The 20,587-nt window shown below is 47.0% G+C and overlaps 1 protein-coding gene across 2 annotated transcripts; it reads left to right on the top strand.

Moving 5' to 3' along the window:
• Positions 1-236: 236 nt before the first annotated feature.
• Positions 237-8,596, top strand: LOC310667803 (uncharacterized protein). 2 transcript variants are annotated; one of them, XM_083420760.1, is made up of 4 exons: positions 237-533; positions 2,032-2,277; positions 3,664-3,765; positions 7,246-8,596. In XM_083420760.1, exons 1-4 carry the CDS (start codon positions 266-268, stop codon positions 7,263-7,265), a joined length of 636 nt encoding a protein of 211 aa, XP_083276886.1. In that variant the 5' UTR covers positions 237-265; the 3' UTR covers positions 7,266-8,596. The 2 variants fall into 2 exon arrangements, with proteins under 2 accessions (XP_083276886.1, XP_083276887.1); XM_083420761.1 differs by having other exon boundaries at positions 430-533; positions 7,243-8,596.
• Positions 8,597-20,587: the final 11,991 nt, after the last annotated feature.

The following is a 20,587-nucleotide window of genomic DNA, read 5'->3' as shown; positions in this document are numbered from 1 at the left end:
CCTGGGGCAGAACTGCTGAAGTGCTGGGCCAAACTGTGGCGTCAAACACCATTTTCTTCGCGAATGTGCAGAAGCGAGAGCGAGAAGCGGGCGGTGCCGGGATGGGATTTCCAAGGATTCAGTCTGCAAGATCCCGATATCCAGGAGGGTCTCTCGGAAATCAAACCGGGTCGGAGATGGGAGGGACCCGGGGACCCCAATGGAATAAAATATCGGGGGCTGGAAAGCCCCCTAACTGCTCGCCAGGTGTGGACCCCCCCTATGAATGGCGACGCCCCTCTTTTATTTGGGGTCCCCCCCGGGCCTTGTCTCCCGCGCCTCGGCCCGCCTCCTGAGGCGGCGCGAGGAAGCCTCCTCTCCGGGCCCCGAACCTGGAGGGCGCGGCGGCGGGCCGGCAACGGGCGCTTCCCGCTTGGCTTCCGTTCCTCTCATGGCGGGGCGCCGGGGCGGGAGGCCGCTGGCCCTGCTGCTGCTTCTGGCCGCGCTGCTTCGGGCCAGAGGCCCCCTCGGCTCCGCCGCCGCCGCCCCGTCGGGTAAGCGGCTCCTCCGGCCTCGCGGGGAGACGGCGGCAGCCATGTGGCGGGGACGGGGAGCCGAGCTGGGCCTCTGCCCCTTCCCGCCCCGTCTCCTCCTGGGCTGCCTCGGAGACGCGGCTCCCGCCGGCCTCCCTTCGCCACGGCAGAGCCCGCGACGGAGCCAGAGATGGCAGCAAAGGTCCACCTGCGGGAGACCCAAGTCGCTCCATTGTTTCTCCCCGGGGCGGGAAAGCGGAGCTCCCTCCAGATCCGCCCGAGGCCCGAGAGGGGACGGTTCCCTCGAGGGAGGCGGCCTGCTCGGGACGGGCTTCCTCGGAAGGAGCAGCTTCCCGGCCGGGGCCTCCGGGATCCTTGGCTGGAGGCTCAGCGGCCTCGGGCCCCGAGTGCCCTCCCTCAGCCTCAGCGGGCGGCCCAACTGCGCCCCGATCTGGACCGGGGAACCGAACTGCTCTGGTCTGCGCTCTGGTTAAAAAAAGGCAAAGGACCCCGGACAGTTAAGTCCAGTCGCAGACGACTCGGGGGTCCCGATGCTCATCTCGCTTTCCTGGCCGAGGGAGCCAGTCTTTGTCCGCTTCCGCAGACAGGTTTTCCGGGTCGTGGGGCCAGCAGGACTGAGCCGCTTCTGGCGAAACCAGAATCGCCATTTCCCTTCCCACCAGAGCGGTATCTAGTTATCTACTTGCACTTTTGGGCATGCTTTTGAACTGCTCAGTTGGCGGGAGTTGGGACTGAGCAACGTGGGGATTCGAACCACTGACCTTCTGACTGGCAAGCTCAAGACATAGCTGTCAACTTTCAGATTTCAAAATAAGGGATCAGCCGCTTCGAAAAGAAGGGATCAGCAGCCTCCCCTGTCCCGGGGACAGTCTACGGGATATCTAACAATCTGGGATAGCAGCGGGAAATGGTGCTGGAATAAGGGAATTCCCCGCAAAAAAGAGGGAAGGTTGACAGCTGTGGCTCGAGAGGGTCAGTGGTTTAGACCACCGTGCCACCTGGGTCCCACCTTATGCTCTGGTTAGATTACTGCAATGCCTTCTGCGAAGGGCTGCCTCTGAAGACAGTTGGGAAACTTCAGCTGGTGCAGAATTCAGTGGCCAGGTGGCTCACCAGAGCAAGACGGTTTCAGCATATTACACCGGTCCTGGTCCGACTGCACTGGGCCAGGTCGCTCCCCAGATCAGTTTGAGCATATTACACCGGTCCTGGTCCAACTGCACTGGCTACCAACTAGTTTCCGGGCCCAATGCAGTCCGCAATACCTCAAGGTCCGCCTCTTTCCGTATGAACCCACCCAGACCCTGAGAGCATCTTCTAAGGCCCTTCTTTGTGTGCCTCCTCCTCCTCCTCAAGAGGTCCAGAGGGTGGCAACACGAGAACAGGCCTTCTCTTATCTGGATTGAGCTCCAGCTTGTTGGCTCTCATCCAGTCCATTACGGAGGCAAGGCACTGGTCCAGCAGAGCGGAGTCTCATCCGTTTACTTCCTCTCTGCAGGAGAGCTACGGTCCCCTCTTTTAATCTGCCGTGTTGACAATAACAGCATCCAGGTGTTCTGCATGCCAGGCTTCCAGCATCCACCTGTGACCTACCACTGGGAATTAAAAAATGCATTTCTTTCTGACCAGCCTGTGGTCAGCATTAAGGGAAGCCTAAACCCCTCTGAACAAATCACATGCACCATAACCACCGCCAATTCAAATGCCAGCACATCCATCAGTGTGCAAAAGTGTTACCTGTCAGGTAAGTGTTTATCCCGTTGGCCTTTATCATTGTTTGCTTGTTTCCCACCATTTTCCTTCAGGGTGCATAAGGTGGCACACCGGGCTGTGTCAAGCTGGTACAAGAGGCCCAGGCTAGATATACAATGTGGGGCCCATTTCATTAATCTTTACCAAAGGGCCCCCCTTTGCCACTACCAGGGGGACTTGGAGTTGGCCACCCTCAAAATCGTAGGCCCATGCCAGTTGGCCCCCCGGCTACCTCCAGGCTCTGGCCTGGTGGTGCCCACGATTCTTGCCCTCCACATTTAATTCCCACAACAAACCTGTGAGGTAGATTGGGCTGAGAGGCTGTGACTGGTCCAAGGTCAGGGCTGAATGGGAATTTGAACCCGGGTCTCCCAGGTCCTAGTCTGACACTGCTGCACAACACTGGCTCTTTATGGAACTTGTAAACTTCCCTTCATTACTTAGTGAATACAGGTTGTTATTCAGCAAGACATGCAAAGATACATTATATATATATATATATACACACACACACACACACACACACACACACACACACACACACAACAACAACAACAACAACACCACCACAGGGAAGCACCATCAGTTGCCTGCTTCAGACATCTCTTCCCCTAGGCTTTCCCTGCTCATTAAGATGGACCCTGTCTTTTTGTATTTTAAAATGCTTTATTGCATCTTTACTGCAGTTTTCAATAGTTTATTGTATATTTGTAATGTCTTTTTCACATACTGCTTCAGGTTGTGTGTGTGTGTATAGGAATGGCCTTAAATAACAATATAAAATCAAAACACTAAAAATATCCAACCATAGTCTGCGCTGGGGGGTCAGAACCCCCAGATTGCAGCCTAACCCAAGATGGGACACACCAGTAGGGCAACATTTTATTTTATTTTAAAGTAAGAAAGTTGAGGGGAAAGTCCATAACTGTCATGGTTTCTCCCTCAAATTCCTGGGAATTATAGTTTGGTATCTGCATTCATAATTCTGTTAGAGACTGCTACCCATCCCTCAACCATCAACCTTCCCAGGGGTTCGTTGGGAAGAAGATATATCCCAAGAGAGAGGGGAAAGGAGCAAAACAGAGTGTGCATGAGACAGATTGGGCAAGAAGTACCAATGCAGTAAAAAAAAAAATTAAAACTAGGTTGCCTTTTGCATGTAGGGATTAAAGGTGGGTTCTTACCGGTAGTTTTCTACCTTTATACCATTGTTCGGCAAGAAAGTTCAGCTGAACATTTTTGCATGGAAGGTGTTGAGTGTTTGGGGTTTGTTCCCCTCTGCATCCAAAAACATTGACCTGATCCATGAAATCAATCCAAAAGTATTGATTTGAGATGGCTCTTTTTTAACCTGCTGTTTTCAAACTTTCTTTCTAAGGAATTACTGCTAACGGAAGAAACAGACGCATCACCCGAGTGCTGTTCATAATCTGTGTCGTCATGATGGTAGTAGTAAGCTGGTTCCTCCTGTATAGAAAATGTACGTCTATTCTTTATGGGCTAACTCCTACATGCTATATAACACTCCTTTTAAAAAGTTCTGTTTGAAGCCCATGGAACGAAACACCTACAAAATATATATGGGGAAATATATTTATTAGCATGACCAGTGTGAAGCATCCTGGCAGAGAGCTTTTGATTTGCACGTAATTTCCCTTCTTTGGTGTATATAGGAACGTAAGAGGCCCATCTAGTCCAGCATCCTGTTCTCACCTTTGCCAACTAGATACCCGTCTGACATGGGGGTTACGTTCCAGGGATAGTGCATAAAGCCCAAATCACATCTAGTCAAAACAACCCCTTGGAATGGCCCTGCAGGAGCAATCTTACCCTCTGGAGCCAGCGCACTGAACTGGCCTTACCCACCACCTCAAGCAAGACCAAGAGCTTAAAAGCTCTTTCTCCTTTGGGAAGACCCTGCACACAAAAAAGCACTTTTAAGCTGTCCGGCTTCCATGCATTTAATTGGTGTGAGTTCAGCCTGCTGGCCGTCAACAGCAGAAAGTTGTAATTGCAAAGGTTAAACACATGCAAGTTGCGAGTTGAATGTACTCTTTATAGTCCTTTTTATCAGCAGTCATTTTATCCCCTGCTTCGTTTTTATTTTCTGTTGCCTTGATTTTAAAAGGTGACAGATTCTACTTCCCCTGGCGAGGCAAAATAGTTTGTAGTTGCCTGTTAATATACCGTGGTACCTTGGTACTCAAATTTAATCTGTTCCGGAAGTCCGTTTCAAAACCAAAGGGTGGGTTAAACCACAGAGCCTTGGGCTTGCCGATCAGAAGGTTGGTGGTTCGAAACCCCATGACGGGGTGAGCTCCCATTGCTCGGTCCCAGCTCCTACCAACCTAGCAGTTTGAAAGCATGTCAAAGTACAAGTAGATACATAGGTACCGCTCCGGCAGGAAGATAAACGGCGTTTCCGTGTGCTGCTCTGGTTTGCCAGAAGCGGCTTAGTCATGCTGGCACACGACCCGGAAGCTGTACACCGGCTCCCTCAGCCAATAAAGCGAGATGAGCGCCGCAACCCCAGAGTCATCCACAACTGGACCTAACAGTCAGGGGTCCCTTTACCTTTACCTTGGTTCTCAAACTTAATCTGTTCCGGAAGTCTGTTCCAAAACTAAAGCATTCCAAAACCAAGGTGTGCTTTCCCATAGAAAGTAATGGATGGATTGATCCGTTATAGTCTTTTCAAAACAACCCCTCAAACAGCAATTTAACATGAATTTTACTATCTAACGAGACCATTGATCCATAAAACGAAAGCAATAAACAATGTACTGCAGTCACATAATCAATCATTCAGTAGCTGAACTGGGTTCCATATAGTCACAAAAACAAAAGAGCCGCAAAAACAAACATGCAAAATAAATAGCAAAACCAGACAGACTTCAGTGTAACACTCAAAACGGACGTGTGGCACTCAAATCGGAAGCGTAATACTCAAAATGGAGCATGTTCGACTAATGGAAAAAGTTCGCAAATCGGAACAATTACATCCGGGTTTGCAGTGTTTGGGTTCCAAGGTGTTTGAGTACCAAGGTGTTTGAGAACTTTGAGAACCAAGGTACCACTGTAACCATTTAGTCATTGCCTTCCACAGCATGAAGACTCAGGATGGGTGACAATTAAAAGAGAATATAATATTCTATCTATCATCTGTCTGTCTGTCTATCTATCTATCTATCTATCTATCTATCTATCTATCATCTCAGAACAAAAATGAACCTGATGGGGCCCTGACAACCTAACGTTGCTGCATGCAGTGCTTCTGAGCTTGGCCGCTTTGAGGCTGGTTTTTGTTTGTAAAACTTGGGTTGTGAATCCATGATCCTGCAGATGTTGATACCAACTCCCATCAGCCCCCGTCAACATGGAGTGTAGTCAGGGGCTGGCTCTATACTCGCCTTTTAGACATTATTAAACATCCGTCCTGTTTGGTTTCACTTAGTTTCCTTTCCTGTTTATAATAACTAGTTGCTCTGCAGTGCCCTCTGGTGTCACATTTTAAGAACGCATGATTAATGTTCTAAGCTAAATATAATGCGACCCTTACATTTTGAAACATTTTCTTCACCCTTTCCTAGCATTATAAACCATGAATGTAGATCCGCCCAGGGAATAAAGGAAGTTGAAATCCAACATTATCTGGGAGGCCACGGTTTCTTCACCTCTGTTTTAAAGCAGGAGACTGAAATGTTCACAGAAGGTTAAAAATAAATGAATGCTTGAAACTAGGCTTTATTTCACCCATGTCAAAGTCCCAGTTTGGCACAGACACACCCCACACATTTGTGTACAGACAGACACATCTCAACACATTTGTTTTCAAAGGGCATAAAAAGCTGGTTTGAACAGGGACGTAGTAGTTCATATGAACAGGGCAAAACAGCCTTAAATCAAAACGTCTCCACAGCTGTTTCAGTTTTTAACTGCAGATAAAATATGGCCCAAGGGGCCAAAACGACACGGACCACCACATTGCCAGCTGCACCTGAGAGCCCAAAACTCCATTAGCATTTTTATCTGAAGAGGTCTTATGCCATGAGCTTGTTGAGGAAAGGTGGACTATAGATCTGTAGTCTATAGGACTATACAGTCAATCTTGGTTGTCGAACGTAATCCGTTCCGGAAGACCATTTGACTTCCGAAATGTTTGACAACCGAAAACTGAAAGCGGAAGCCTCATTACAATACGGGAACTCAAAACGGAAGCTGCATAGGATGTTCGGTTTCCAAAACTTGTTTCAAAACCGGAGCAGTTGTGCTTCTGGGTTTTTGGCGGTTGGGAGCCAAAACATTCCAAAGTGGAGGTGTTCAGGAACAGAGGTTTGACTGTATGCACTTATATAAATGCCCTACTGCCTTTTAAAATAATTATTACAGCAAAGCCTAAAAGTACAGGAAAAGAGGATTCAGTCTTCAACACTACTTAAATTACAAATGATTTTAATATGTGTTTTAGTAACCCGTCTTTCTTCCAACATCCTTACTATCATCTTACCCACCTCTTTATGAGCATTTTGTTCTTGCTGTGGGGTATTTTTAATGCTCCAAGCAGACCTCTCCTGAGAATGTGGGCAAGCTGGAAGATGAGGATTTAGCGGCTGTGGTTGGGGTTCTGCTTTAAAAATTGCCCTTCAAGCCACTTCTTCGTGTGTTAGTGGCCCAGAAAAAAGGCAGTTGCAGATGCCTAAATGTGCAGTTTCACACCTCTCTTTCTGGAACCACCCCCCTCCCAAATGTCCCCCCCCAGCAGAAAATATATGTCAGGCAGTGGTGGTGGGGGTTGATTTTGAGTGGTGGAAATGCCCCGAAAGGGAAAGGATCCTCTGCTGCTGCTCCAATCACATTTGCACTCTCTTGAGATTGCTTTTCATGAATCTGTTCTGTAACACCAGCTGGCCTTAAGCATAGTTTCATAAAAATGTATTCTTGTTGCTCTCTGTTTCAGCAGCTCTTGCAGCAGAAAGATGAAAACAACCCTCATTGGAGCAAAGGGGGAGAAGCAGTGTGTAGAATAAGGAATTTGACAGCACAGCTGATTTCTTTGGCTCCTGTTCTCTGCTTTTGACTCACATCTGGAATAATTATTTCATGAATCCATTGTATGGATTTTGTTTATTATATATTCTTGATCCAGTGGGATCCATTTTTACCTCTTCCAAGGTGTTCATTCTTTTGCACTGAAATTTCAAAGATGAGAAGACATTTTGTCAAGTGGCTGTTCATATTTGATGCCGTGAGCTGGGGTTTTATTTTATTTTATTGCCAATATTTACTTTAACGAAGTTGCAAGAAATTGGTAAGCAAGTAGAGCAAGTTAGCGCTATTGAGATTCTTACAATTACAATTGGCTGTTGTTTAAGGAGAATTAGACGTGTGCCGGTGCATGCTCCTGATTTTCCGTACAAAATATGCACAGTTGCCTTCTTAATGGCATGTAATTTATCCTCTCCTGCATGACTTGGTTGCATCCCTCTCCAGTGTCTTAGGTGATAAGGTTTCTTCAAGATTTGTCAAAGCGCATTGGAATAGAACTGTTTGCACCCAAAAGCACCAAGAGAGTCTCGCAGCACCTTAAAGGGCATTTATTGTGGCATAGCCTTTGGTGGACTGTAGACCACTTCGACAGGTGTGCAGAACGTTACTTAGAGATAGAAATATATATGTTAGGGGTAATGTGCACATTTCCCATCCGATACCCATAATATCCAGCAGGTCTTGGGGAATAGCTCAGGTGACCTTCATACATTCTGCTTGCTTGGTTGTTTTTTTAATCTCTTAATTCAGAAGTGCAGGCTGCCGTCCCTCAGGCTGCTTTTGTCTGCCTAATTCTGCATCGCTCACAGCCACTGAGCACTGGAAGAAAGGCTGGAGCTCCAGATAAAGATTTGTTTTCTTGGTGCAGGTGCAAATATTTTTATTTATTTACATTTTTTAATGTATATGCTTTCTTTAATGACTACAGGCATTACCGTGTGCCATGCAAACTCTAAAATATAATACAAGTATTAGTAAAAATATCATTGTATTATTAGATATTAGTACAATATCTTTAACACCAGACCTTTCACATCACAGTTGCATTTCATTGGTTGTATGTCATCATCTTTTGAAAAACCTATGTTAAATATCAGTCTGTTTTTCTTAAGTATCGGAATTCTCTCTGAGATCTCAATCCCAAATAAGACCTTTTGCTTATGAAAATGTATAAATTAGTTTCCTTTATAGCAGCAAGCAGTCTTTTGGCATTTACGCTGTTATACCTAAGTTTTTAAAAATTATTATTAAAAAACCGTATATAAGATTGTTGGATTCTATTGATTCATTTCCTCCCTAATCTTTTGATATGGGTGTATCATCCCAAGTTCATGTTACAACTTTCAGCTGTTCTCTTTCTTAATTCTTGCTCTCTTAGAAGCTGACTCTGTTCCAAAGATTTCCTGTACTTAATATATACAATATTTGCATTTGATATATTCTGATTTTCACATAGCATTTCCTCAACAATCGTTATTGCCGTTTGCCAGTACGCTTTAGCCTTCCTACACTTCTATCTCATGTGAAAAAAATCCACTTTAGGGGACAATTTTCATCAGGATCGTGGAAGGTTTAAAAGTCTTTTGCCTACGATCACCTCTGCTGCTCAGCTGAATGGGGAAAAGGAGTACAGACTGCAGGGGGGGGAGGGATATTCTTTTGCCACATGAGATTAGGCAGTGAGCCAGAAGTGGCCAGGAGGTCATAGACCTCCCAGTTCTGAACTAGAAATTGAAAAGACCAACCAGAGAATGTGCTCAATGCCCTGTGCAAGAGCTGAGATAGGCACATTTCCCAAAGCCTGTGGGTGATGATGCATATTGGCTGAAGAGTGTCCAGAATGCCGAGATACGTACTCAACAACCCTCCCAAACTTCCTGGAGATTATTATCCATCTGTCATGGATGCCTTAGTCGAGGTTCCTGCATTGCAGGGGGTTGGACTAGATGACCCTGAGGGTCCCTTCCAACTTTACGTTCATGATTCTATCTATTTATCCAGGAATTGTGCAGAATTTCTTGCTTAAGCCTCCTGGTCAAAGAAATAAAATGTTTATGTTTCTTAGATATACCAGTTCTTAACATTTTAAATTCAAGCTGGAGTGCTGGTGTGGCCTAGATATATTCAAAACCTCTCTTTCTCTGGGTGGCTTAGAAGAAGGCCGTTCTCTCTGCTTTAGCCCCATTCCAGCTCCACTGCAGGCACCTGACTCTTGAGATGTGTTTAAGTTTTGAAAAGCTGATTTAATTTGTATTTATACTTCTTGTCACCTGCTCAGGAGATGAAGGGCAAGATATAAGTCTGAAAAATAAAATGCCTTATATTTTTAAGGTATGTAACAGCACAATGTATGTAAATGCTTTGAACACTCAAGAGCTGCAACTAAAATGTACAGTGGTACCTCTAGATGCGAACGGGATCTGTTCCGGAGCCCCATTCGTATCTAGAAGCAAACGTAACTAATGACGGCACGCCTGCGCACGCACGCAACGCTTTTCGCCACTTCTGCGCATCTGCGTGATGTCATTTTGAGCGTCTGCGCATGCGCAAGCGGCAAAACCCGGAAGTAACGCGCTCCGTTACTTCTGGGTTGCCGCGGAGTCAATACCTTGGTTCTCAAACTTAATCCGTTCTGGAAGTCCGTTTGACTCCTGAAACCTTGGTTCAAAAACCAAGGCGCAGCTTCCGAATGGCTGCAGGAGCATCTTGCACTCCATGGAAGCCGCGCCAGACATTTAGCTTCCAAAAAACGTTTGCAAACTGGAACACTTATTTCTAAGTGTGTGGGAGCCAACTTGTTTTGCATCTAAACCGTTCGAGAACCAAGGTATTACTGTACTAAGTTTGCGGGGGGGGGGGGTTGTTTGTTTTCATCTTCTTAAATTTTAATCAAAAGCTGTTTTGTACCAAATGCTAAAATAAACTCCTGCAGTCATTTTCGAAGTAGTTCTGTTTTTCACACTTGTTCTTGTGGCAGCAACGCTTCATTCTGGGAAATGAAACCAAAGAGCAAGACTCAGAAAGCCCAGGACTGCTGGCAGGGCAAGAGATCACAATAAGAATGTGCCGGGCCTACAATAGGGTCAAACTGCTCTTTACTCTTAAAGCTTGACAAGAGGGAGCATGTACTCCTCATTTTAAACAAAAACCTTTAAGAACGGAATATGCGCAAGAGGGACCCAAAACAAAATGTTGCAGCATATCTGCAGCCCCTAATGCGAACGCTCCTGTGGCGGAAATGAAGTTTTTCTTTAAAGAAAAGAAAAGAAAAAGAACATGCATGACACGGCGGGATTTTTAATCTCACAGCACAAGATGCCACCCACCCCAATGCTCCGCGAGACAAGAAGCTATTATATTAAGGGCTCAGGAAGTCGTTTCCTCCCCCTGTTCAGTGTCCTCTTTTAAAAGCAAACCTTTCAGTGCTCCATGACGTGGGCATCGTAATTACAGGCTTAAAACTCAGCTCAGTTATTCCCAGGACTTGTTTTTTTTCAGCCGGAATTTGCCGGAACTCGTTTCCAGCACCTCTTTTTCTAGAAAAAATAGCTCTGCTTCTCCCTTTTCTCAGTTCAGAGTGAAGCTGTTGGGGGGGGAGGGGTGCACATCAAAATACAGCATTTCATAAAACAGCAAAAAAATTAAAAAGGAACAGTTAAGCGATTTACGCCCAGGCTGTTTCCAATGGCCAAATCCCAGCTATGTCCTGGAAATTCTGGACGTATGGCACTCTATCATAGGACACGGCAAGAGAAATGCCGGATAGATGTCGTCTGATGTCTCTACACTGTTTCCCAGTGCTGTGGAGACCAGGAGCTTGCAGGCTGCTGCTTCTTAAAAAGTGTAGGAACTCTGAGACAATCCTTAGTGGGGGAAGAAAACTACCGTTATCTAGTTTCCTTTTGCGTTTACATGGCAGGCAGGAGCCAGAAACAGGCCTGCAGAGCTTGAGCAAAATCCTCACTTGGTTATACCAGATGTGAACTCTTGATTTTGAATGATGTCTATAATTTAACAGCTCACTAGGGGTCCCTCTAGTATATAGCATGACACAAGGAGCGGCACAACAGACCCAAAACTTTAAACCCAACAAGGCCCATCTTGGTCAACTGGTGTCACTGTTTCCTCATTGCTTGGAAACCAGTGCTATTTCCCCATTACAGTACTAAGGACACACAGTAGCACCAGGCTATGACATGTCTAATGTAACTGGACAAATATTTGTCAGCCTGACGCAAAAACAAGTGTCCTTTGGCACTATTATAGTAATTCTTCTATATTTATTTATACCGCTGCCTTTTTCCCTGACGGGGACTCAAAGCAGCTTACAGGTAAAAATAAAACACTGGTTTCATAATTTGATAGAATCATAGAGTTGGAAGAGACCACAAGGGCCATTGAGTCCAACCCCCTGCCAAGCAGGAAACACCATCAGAGCACTCCTGACATATGGTTGTCAAGCCTCTGCTTAAAGACCTCCAAAGAAGGAGACTCCACCACACTCCTTGGCAGCAAATTCCACTGTCGAACAGCTCTTACTGTCAGGAAGTTCTTCCTAATGTTTAGGTGGAATCTTCTTTCTTGTAGTTTGCATCCATTGCTCCGTGTCCGCTTCTCTGGAGCAGCAGAAAACAACCTTTCTCCCTCCTCTATTAGTTGGAAGTTGCCCAGAGTGGCTGGGGCAACCCGGTCAGATGGGGAACATATAAATAACAACAACAGGATAAAAAGAATCGTTTAAAAGCATTCATAGAATTAAAACTGCATCTATGATATATTAAAAACAAATTATTATTATTGATAATAATATTATACAGACAATCACACCAAAAACACCACAGCGCTAGCCCTTTTATTATGTCCTCTCAAGGCAAATCTTAAAAAATGTAGTATAAACACCGACAACTGGGAAACACTGGCCTGCGAGAACAGCCATTAACAAAGGTTTTGAAGATGCTCAAACTCAGGACAGAAGGGAGAAACGTGCTAAGAGGAAGGCACGCTTGGCAAATCCACACCGTGATCAACTCTCGCCCAGAAACCTACATCTCCACTGCGGAAGGAGGTGTGGATCCAGAACTGGCCTCCACAATCACAGACTCACTTTTAAAACCATGTTTATGGAAGACGATCTTACTCTGTTAAGTGGGATCACCAAAGAAGAAAGAAGAAGAATTAAAAGTAATCAGTTCCCAAAAGCCTTTTGGAACAAGAAGGTCTTTGCCTGCCCAGCAAGGAGGAAGCTAGTCTAGCTTCTCTGGGGAATAAGTTCTGACGTCTGGGAGCAGCTTCCGATAGAAGGCCCCACGCCCCACTTTTTAGACAATGCTCAACTGCCCTCAACCTTCCATGAGGTCCAGAACTCATGGAAGGAAAGGTCTCCAAGGGAGCAGGCATGGCACATAGCATTCACCAGGTGGCTCCCTCTGCAAAGAATTGCAGCACTGGCACCATTCTCAGGTCAGAGTCCTTGTCAGCACACACCCTAGAACTCTGCCAGCTTCAATGGGGCGGAGAAACCTGAAGAACTTTGAAAGCGCTGCACAAAATTTCACCAAGCTGAGGGTACCATGCCTTCTTTGCCAAGCCAGAATGAATTACATCAATAGTTTCCACCAAAATTGGAAAGAAATACGCAAATTAACAAAAGGGAGTAGAAGGGCATACGGGTGGCAATTTTCATTGTGCTGCAGGCATATTTATAGACCTTATCAGGTAGCTCATGTATGCCAAGTTATTAAATCAACAGGTGTCCTTTTTGGAAGCAATGGAGATCTGGCACTTATCACGAGAGAAGCCTTCTTGCTGTTTGCCTTAAATAATTTTATTTTTTCCTTAATAAATAAACTTTCATTTATTCTATCTGCTCAGCTGCTCTTCTCAGTGTTCTCTATATCATAAAAACCCACACAGGTAGTTTTCAAAAACCTTACATTTCTCTTTGTTATTTCTATTTACATAGGTATTCCCTTGAGAATGTAGAAATCACAATGTGCTTTTGGTGGTTCTGTTGAACTTTGGAACTGATGAGGTTCTATTTGAAGGAGAAACGGGGAACTCAGAACAAAATAATGCAGTATTTACCTGGTCATTTCAGGACTTGGGCCAGCCTGAATGGTGAGTTTTGCAGCATTTGGTGCTTGCATAAGACAATTTCTCCCCCTTTCTCACTGTCCCACAGTGCTCAAGGGCTTGGGTTTGGCCTGAATATTCACACTTTATTACTACATAGCTGGAGAGATTCTTAATCTTGCGGCATGCATCCCCCTGAACCCACCTGCAGGATACTTGCCCCCAAGCTGTTGGGGGATCAAGCACACTAATTCCCTTTCTATCTCCCTCCATCTTTCATCGGTAAACTGACATGGTTGGCATTCCAGGGCTCCACTGCCCTCAGCCATCCATCCCCTCAATTGCAACACTCACAAGTGTCTTATTTGAGAGTCTGCTTAAAAGCCTCTTGGCTAAACGTGGGGAGTACGCAGATCTGAAAGGGCCACAAAGGGTAAACCAACCAAAAGGCATGCTGAAGAGTTTGCTAAAACAGTAAAAGCACCTACAGCTTATCAAGTAGCGGGTTGACAAAGCAGACGGCACAGAGATTTCTCCAAGTGGTTCTTTATAGTAAGCTGGAACTGAACTGAACAGCTCAGCCGGCCGACTTTTATAGGCAGCCGCCTGTCAACACTGTAACAACAACACCCCAGGGTTTCCTGCCTAATGTAACTGAGGTGGACCTAAGTGAAAACCATATACAGTGGTACCTCAGGTTAAGAACTTAATTCATTCCGGAGGTCCGTTCTTAACCTGAAACTGTTCTTAACCTGAAGCACCACTTTAGCTAATGGGGCCTTCTGCTGCTGCCGCACCGCTGGAGCCCGATTTCTGTTCTCCTCCTGAAGCAAAGTTCTTAACCCGAAGTACTATTTCTGGGTTAGCGGAGTCTGTAACCTGAAGCGTATGTAACCTGAAGTGTATGTAACCTGAGGTACCATTGTACACCATACCCCTGGTGGGCAGGGTGAGCACTTCAAGACATAACATAGCATTGGACTCGGGGTTGTGTGAGTTCAAGGCCCACGTTGCGGGGAAAAGATCACCCGAGGGAGTTCATGGCTGAGCAGGGATTTTTGGGGTATGTACTGGAATCTGGGTTTTCATCATGTATGGGGTGTGGGTCTCAAAGAGAAGAGAAAAGAAGAGAATAAGTATATTAGCAGATGAATAATGAGGTGAATAATGTAGGTTTCAGAAGAAGTCAAATTGTAGCAGAATGGAAACAGGGCTTCTTGCAACGAATACGAGATAGGATGGAAATTGCTGCCTCTTACATCTCTTGTGCAGATACATGGCAAGATTGTCTTGCCGGTGCCTCTGCTCCAAGCCTAACATTGCACCAGCCCTCAAATATACCAACACAGGATGTGCTGTTGATACGATGCCACAATGTTTGCAGAGTAAAGCAAACACAACGATCGGCCTCTGTTTCAAGGAACCTGCCTTCTTAAAACCAGACGGCAGGAGGAGGTAGCCACAGAAGGAGGGGTTAAAAGCACAAGACACAAATGAATACTCCAAATCATAGGAGCAGGCAAGCAAGCTGCACAATTTCCTCTGCTACACAAACCTTAAAGGGACAGGAGCAGCCTTGTTCTCTTTTGCATTCGACCCCTCTACTCTTGTGGCATCCTTGCGGAGCCAGTTGAGAACAAGGGGAATGCATCCTGCTGTCACTCTTGTTGTTGTTGAGTTGTTTAGTCGTGTCCACCTCTTCGTGACCCCCTGGACCAGAGCACGCCAGGCCCTCCTGCCTTCCACTGCCTCCCTCATACAGGTAGCTTCAAGAACACTGTCCCACCATCTCGTTCTCTGTCATCCCCTTCTCCTTGTGCCCTCAGTCTTTCCCAACATCAGGGTCTTTTCCAGGGAGTCTTCTCTTCTCATGAGGTGGCCAAAGTCTTGGAGCCTCAGCTTCACGATCTGTCCTTCCAATGAGCACTCAGGGCTGATTTCCTTCAGAATGGAGAGGTTTGATCTTCTTGCAATCCATGGGACTGTCAAGAGTCTCCTCCAGCACCAGAATTCAAAAGTACCGTATTTTTCGCTCTATAATACGCACCCGACCATAACACGCACGTAGTTTTTAGAGGAGGAAAATCCATAGGCATACCACCCATAGGCATTTCCTCCATAACACGCACAGACATTTCCCCTTACTTTCTAGGAGGAAAAAAGTGAGTGTTATGGTGCAAAAAATACGGTATCCATTCTTTGGCGATCAACCTTCATGGATCACTGCCTTGCCGTGGTGAAGGGGCTTGAATAACTCAGAAAAGCTATGAACTATGCCATGCAGGGCACCCAAGATGGACAGGTCATAGTGGAGAGTTTTGACCAAACATGACCCACCTGGAGCAGGAACTGGCAAGCCACTCCAGTCTCCCTGCCAAGAAAACTCCATGGGCAAAGACAACAAAGACAACAGGCCGTCACTCTAGTGTGGTGCAACTGAAGAGGAAAAATGGAGGCAAGCAGCCACAGAATATGGCCATGCCCATGCTGAGAGGCATAATTAGGGTCCTTTGTGCCCATGGCAAGGAGCTGTATTGGCACCCCCTACCAGGAAAAAATCTGATAAGTAACTGAGGAATGTTCCTGGAGGATTTTTCCACCACTCCCTAGGATGGTGCACCTCTGCCCACACCATACTTTTGAAGCACATTTATACCAACCACATTAACAAGTCATGGCTTCCTCCAAAGAATCCTGGGAACAGTAACTCGCCCCTCGCAGAGCTAGAATTCCCAGCACCCTTGACAAAACCCCATTCCCAGGATGATTCGGGGGGAAGCTGTGCACTTGGAATGCAGTGTGCGGATGCGACCTGAGAGGGGCAAACGTGTTGTTCCTAACCCCCCCTCCAAGTATTGCTGAGGGGGTTTCTCTTTGCAGACCACAAGTGGGGTGGGAGGAGGGTATTTCAGCTTCCTTTGCAGAGCTGTGGGGAACTTGGGTGCCTTGGGCCGGCCTTGGCCAGACACTTGGCTTCAAGGGCTCTGCGAAATCCTGCTCAGTGCCCCACCTAACACGGAAAGGTTTCAGGCATGGGGAGGTCCCACAGGCCTCAAATTCCCAGGTCAGAGTGCATCTGTGTGGCCAAGGAGTGGGAGAGCTCTCCTCTCTGGACGGCGTCCCAGTCAACATGTGCACAGGAAAGCTGTAAACTCAGCAGATCAATGGGTGATCAGATACAACGGTGGCCGTCATCCGGGTCATGAACAGAACCATTTGACAGAAGCACGGAAACCTTCAGGGCAGAGTTGTCTTTGTGTGTGTGTGTGAGAGAGAGAGGGTTGTGAGACCTGAGGGCAGAGATTCTGTGCGGTGCTGATTTTCCCCGGAATCTGCTTTTCTGCTCCAGGCAGCCATTAATCTAATATTAAGCCCCTTAACCTTTCTAATTGTTCTCTTTCAGTGTCAGCTGGTTGCTTATTAACCTTTCAATCTCTTCTATAATGCGGTTACTGCTGACTCCGGTTAGTCCTGGCTCCACAGACATATTACCTCCAGCGGCGAATTGTTTGTCCTCGTGCTTGCCTGCCTTTTTTCCTTTTAATAATAATAATTGTCCCTAAGAGGCCGGTCTGAGCCGGGATGACTGGGTCGGCCTCTATAAATAGCCCCTTATTAACCTTGCTCTCTTTGTAGATGAGGCTTCCTTGGTCCACTTTGCTGCATCCCACCTTAATACCACATAAGCAGGACCTGCAGGATCAGGCCAGTGGTCCATCTGGTCCAGCACCCCCCACCCCCACCCCCCATTGTCCAGCAACGAGTATCCAGACACATGGCAGCCTCTACCTGTGAAGGCAGATCATAGTCCACATGGCTGGCAGCCACGGATCGCCCTTTCTTCCATGAAGTTGCCTAATCCTCTTTGAAAGCCATCTTTAGGTTGGTGACCATCCCTGCCCCTCGCGGAAGCGAGTTCCATAGTTCAACAATGTGCTGCTGGAAGAAGGACTTTATTTTCTCTTTCCTGAAACAACATTCGGCTTCATTGGATGCCCAGCCTATAACACTCTGTGTTAAGGGATACTGTAAGGTATACTTGTAAGTAGAGATGCCATGCACAATATGATGAAACAGCCTTTCTTTATGCAGGTGGCGCTCTGGTCTAAACCACTGAGCTTCTTGGGCTTGCCGATCAGAAGGTTGGCGGTTCGAATCCTCACGACGGGGTGAGCTCCCGTTGCTCGGTCCCTGCTCCTGCCAACCTTGCAGTTCAAAAGCACACCAGTGCAAGTAGATAAGTAGGTACTGCTGCAGTGGGAAGGTAAACGGTGTTTCTGTGCGCTCTGGTTTCCGCCAGAGTGTTCTGTTGCACCGGTTTACTCATGCTGGCCACATGACCTGGAAAACTGTCTGTGGACAAATGCTGGCTCCCTTGGCCTCAAAGTGAGATGGGCACAGCACCCCATAGTCACCTTTGACTGGACTTAACCACCCAGGGGTCCCTTACCTTTACCTTTTTACCTAGCACATGTAATGGCCCCCCGATCGTTCTGCCTGGACGCTGAGGTCCAGCTCCGAGGGCCTTCTGGTGGTTCCCTCAATGGGAGGAGTGAAGCTACAGGGAACCAGACAGATGGCCTTCTTGGTAGTGGCGCCCACCCTGTGGAACACCTTCCCGTCAGATGTTAAGGAGATAAGTAACTATGCAGTCTTTAGAAGACATCTGAAGGCAACCCTGTATAGGAAGCCTTTTGGTGTGTTATGTTTTATTATGTTTTTATATATGTTGGAAGCTGCCCAGCCAGATGGGCAGCAGGGCACACATATTATGATTATTATTATTAATTGCCTTGAGGCCTAAATGATTGGAATCAACCTTAATGATCCATTCTAGTTCATATATATCTGCCAGCTATGGATAACCCTGCATGCATTTGATGAAGTGGGCTCTGGGTCACAATAAATCTGTTTGGTCTCTAATGTGCCCCAGGACTCTTTGATGTTCTTCAGCAATACATGGCCACTCCTCTGGACGATGCTATGAACCATAGGACTTCAATATCCAGGGTCCCTGCAGCCAGACTCCTCGCCTTTGTGATGTTTCCATCCCAAATTGGGGAGGAGCCCTCCAGTTCCTTTGCTGCAGTCAGACATCAACCAGCCTGATCGCGCCGGAGTCTTTGAAGAGCAACAATGCCGCCTCTGTCCTCCCAGATTAGCAGCTGAGCCGGAGCCGGGCTGGAGTCACGTGCCCTTTGCTCTGAGCCGCAGTCTGCACAAAAAGAGCGGCTGCCTCTCTCTCCCCCGCTTCCCTAGTTGTTGCTGCCATTGTGTATTTGCCAACAAGGTTCAATCTCCTTGAAGTTCATCATCTGCGGCTTAGACTTGCATTAGACGGGTGAGGGAGGATGTAAGGCTCAAGGTGAGGTCTGCTAATAGGGTTTGAACCAAGGCCAGAAGACACCAGAAGTTTCCCTAGCAGCTCCTGTGATAGGAATTTTATGGTATTAGAGAACACTCCTTCTTCTGTCCCAAGGCAGCCCCCTCCCCGAAATTCATATGCATCAAGGGACCCCTTTGTAAAGGGACCCCTGACCATTAGGTCCAGTCATGACCGACTCTGGGGTTGTGGCGCTCATCTCGCTTTATTGGCCGAGGGAGCCGGTGTACAGCTTCCAGGTCACGTGGCCAGCATGACTAAGCCGCTTCTGGCGAACCAGAGCAGCACACGGAAACACCGTTTACCTTCCCGCCACAGTGGTACCTATTTATTTACTTGCACTTGACGCGCTTTCGAACTGCTAGGTTGGCAGGAGCAGGGACCGAACAACAAAATGTGGACCACATGTGCTGGGCCTTTATACTAGCCTCACATCTACACCACATGCTGAAAGCACATGGCTTTGCCCAAGGATCCTGGGAACTGTAGCTGACTCCTCCCAGAGCAGCCGTTCCCAGCATTCTTAACAAACTACTGTTCCCAGGACAATTCACAGCGGGAGCCATGCGTTTGAAATGTGCTTTGAATGTGCGGTGTGGATAGGACCTATCTCACATCCTTAAGCTAAAGGCCCTGGAGTGATTGGCCCTTGCACACTTTGTTCTGACCAGACTAAGCCTCCTAGGACACATCAGATGGTTTCATTTGGTCCGAATCGAGTATCCGCTTCCAGAGTTAACACTAAATGCATTACTTCTGGTAAACGAGGCACCAGAGCCGCCAGAGGGACATGAATATTTGCGCCCTGTGCTTTTGAGACTCGTCTACCCATGTGCTATCTGAAACCAAAGGGGGGCGCTGGTTGACAGATGCGAAATATTTTTCAGCTCTGCTTCCCCCACTCTTTCAAAAGGCATCAAACTTGTCACATCACCGTCTGTGCATGTTTTTGAAGGGAAAGGCTCTCTTCATTTATTATTTGATCAGCTAGCCAATCCCCATCCTCAGTTACACCTCTGAGCAGGTCACCCATGAAGCAAGATGAGGAGACCACCTCAGGTGGCAGGATCTACATTGGTAGCAGATGTCAACCTTTATTCCCCGCTTATTCCTGATGTTTCTTCCCTGGTGTGGGGAGCTACATTTTGGGGTTCGCCTCAGGCGTCAATATGCCTCTGAGTGCAGACCCTCCAAGTGTCCCTATTTTCCAGGGACAGTCCCAGATATACAGAAGCAGTCCCAGTTTCTGATTTGATCCCAGAATGATCCCCTTAGGACACCCATATTTTCACTGGAGAAATGTTGGAGGGTATGCGAGCGCAACTTTAAAACAAGCAAAAGGCTTGTCTGCAGGATATAATCGAAGATGCTTTTAAAAGATCCTACTGAACACTGGCTACTGAAGAATTTAAGCCAGGGGTAGGCAACCTAAGGCCCGGGGGCCGGATGTGGCCCAATCACCTTCTCAGTCCGGCCTGCGGACGGTCCAGGAATCAGCCTCTTTTTACATGAGTAGAATGTGTCCTTCTATTTAAAATGCATTTCTGGGTTATTTGTGGGGCCTGCCTGGTGTTTTTACATGAGGAGAATGTGTCCTTTTATTTAAAATGCATCTTGGATTATTGGTGGGGCATAGGAATTAATTCATTCCCCCCCCCAAAAAAATATAGTCCGGCCCCCCACAAGGTCTGAGGGACAGTGGACCGGCCCAAGGCTGAAAAAGGTTGCTGACCCCTGATTTAAGCGCAGTACTACCGTTATCTACAACAGCCAGCCAGCCTAGCTCCTCCTTTCCAGTATG

The sequence above is a fragment of the Podarcis tiliguerta genome (assembly GCF_965153285.1).
Source record: "Podarcis tiliguerta genome assembly, chromosome: 17".
NCBI lineage: Eukaryota > Metazoa > Chordata > Lepidosauria > Squamata > Lacertidae > Podarcis > Podarcis tiliguerta.
Note: the sequence above shows the minus strand (reverse complement) of the source record. Positions and strands in the feature narration are given on the sequence as shown.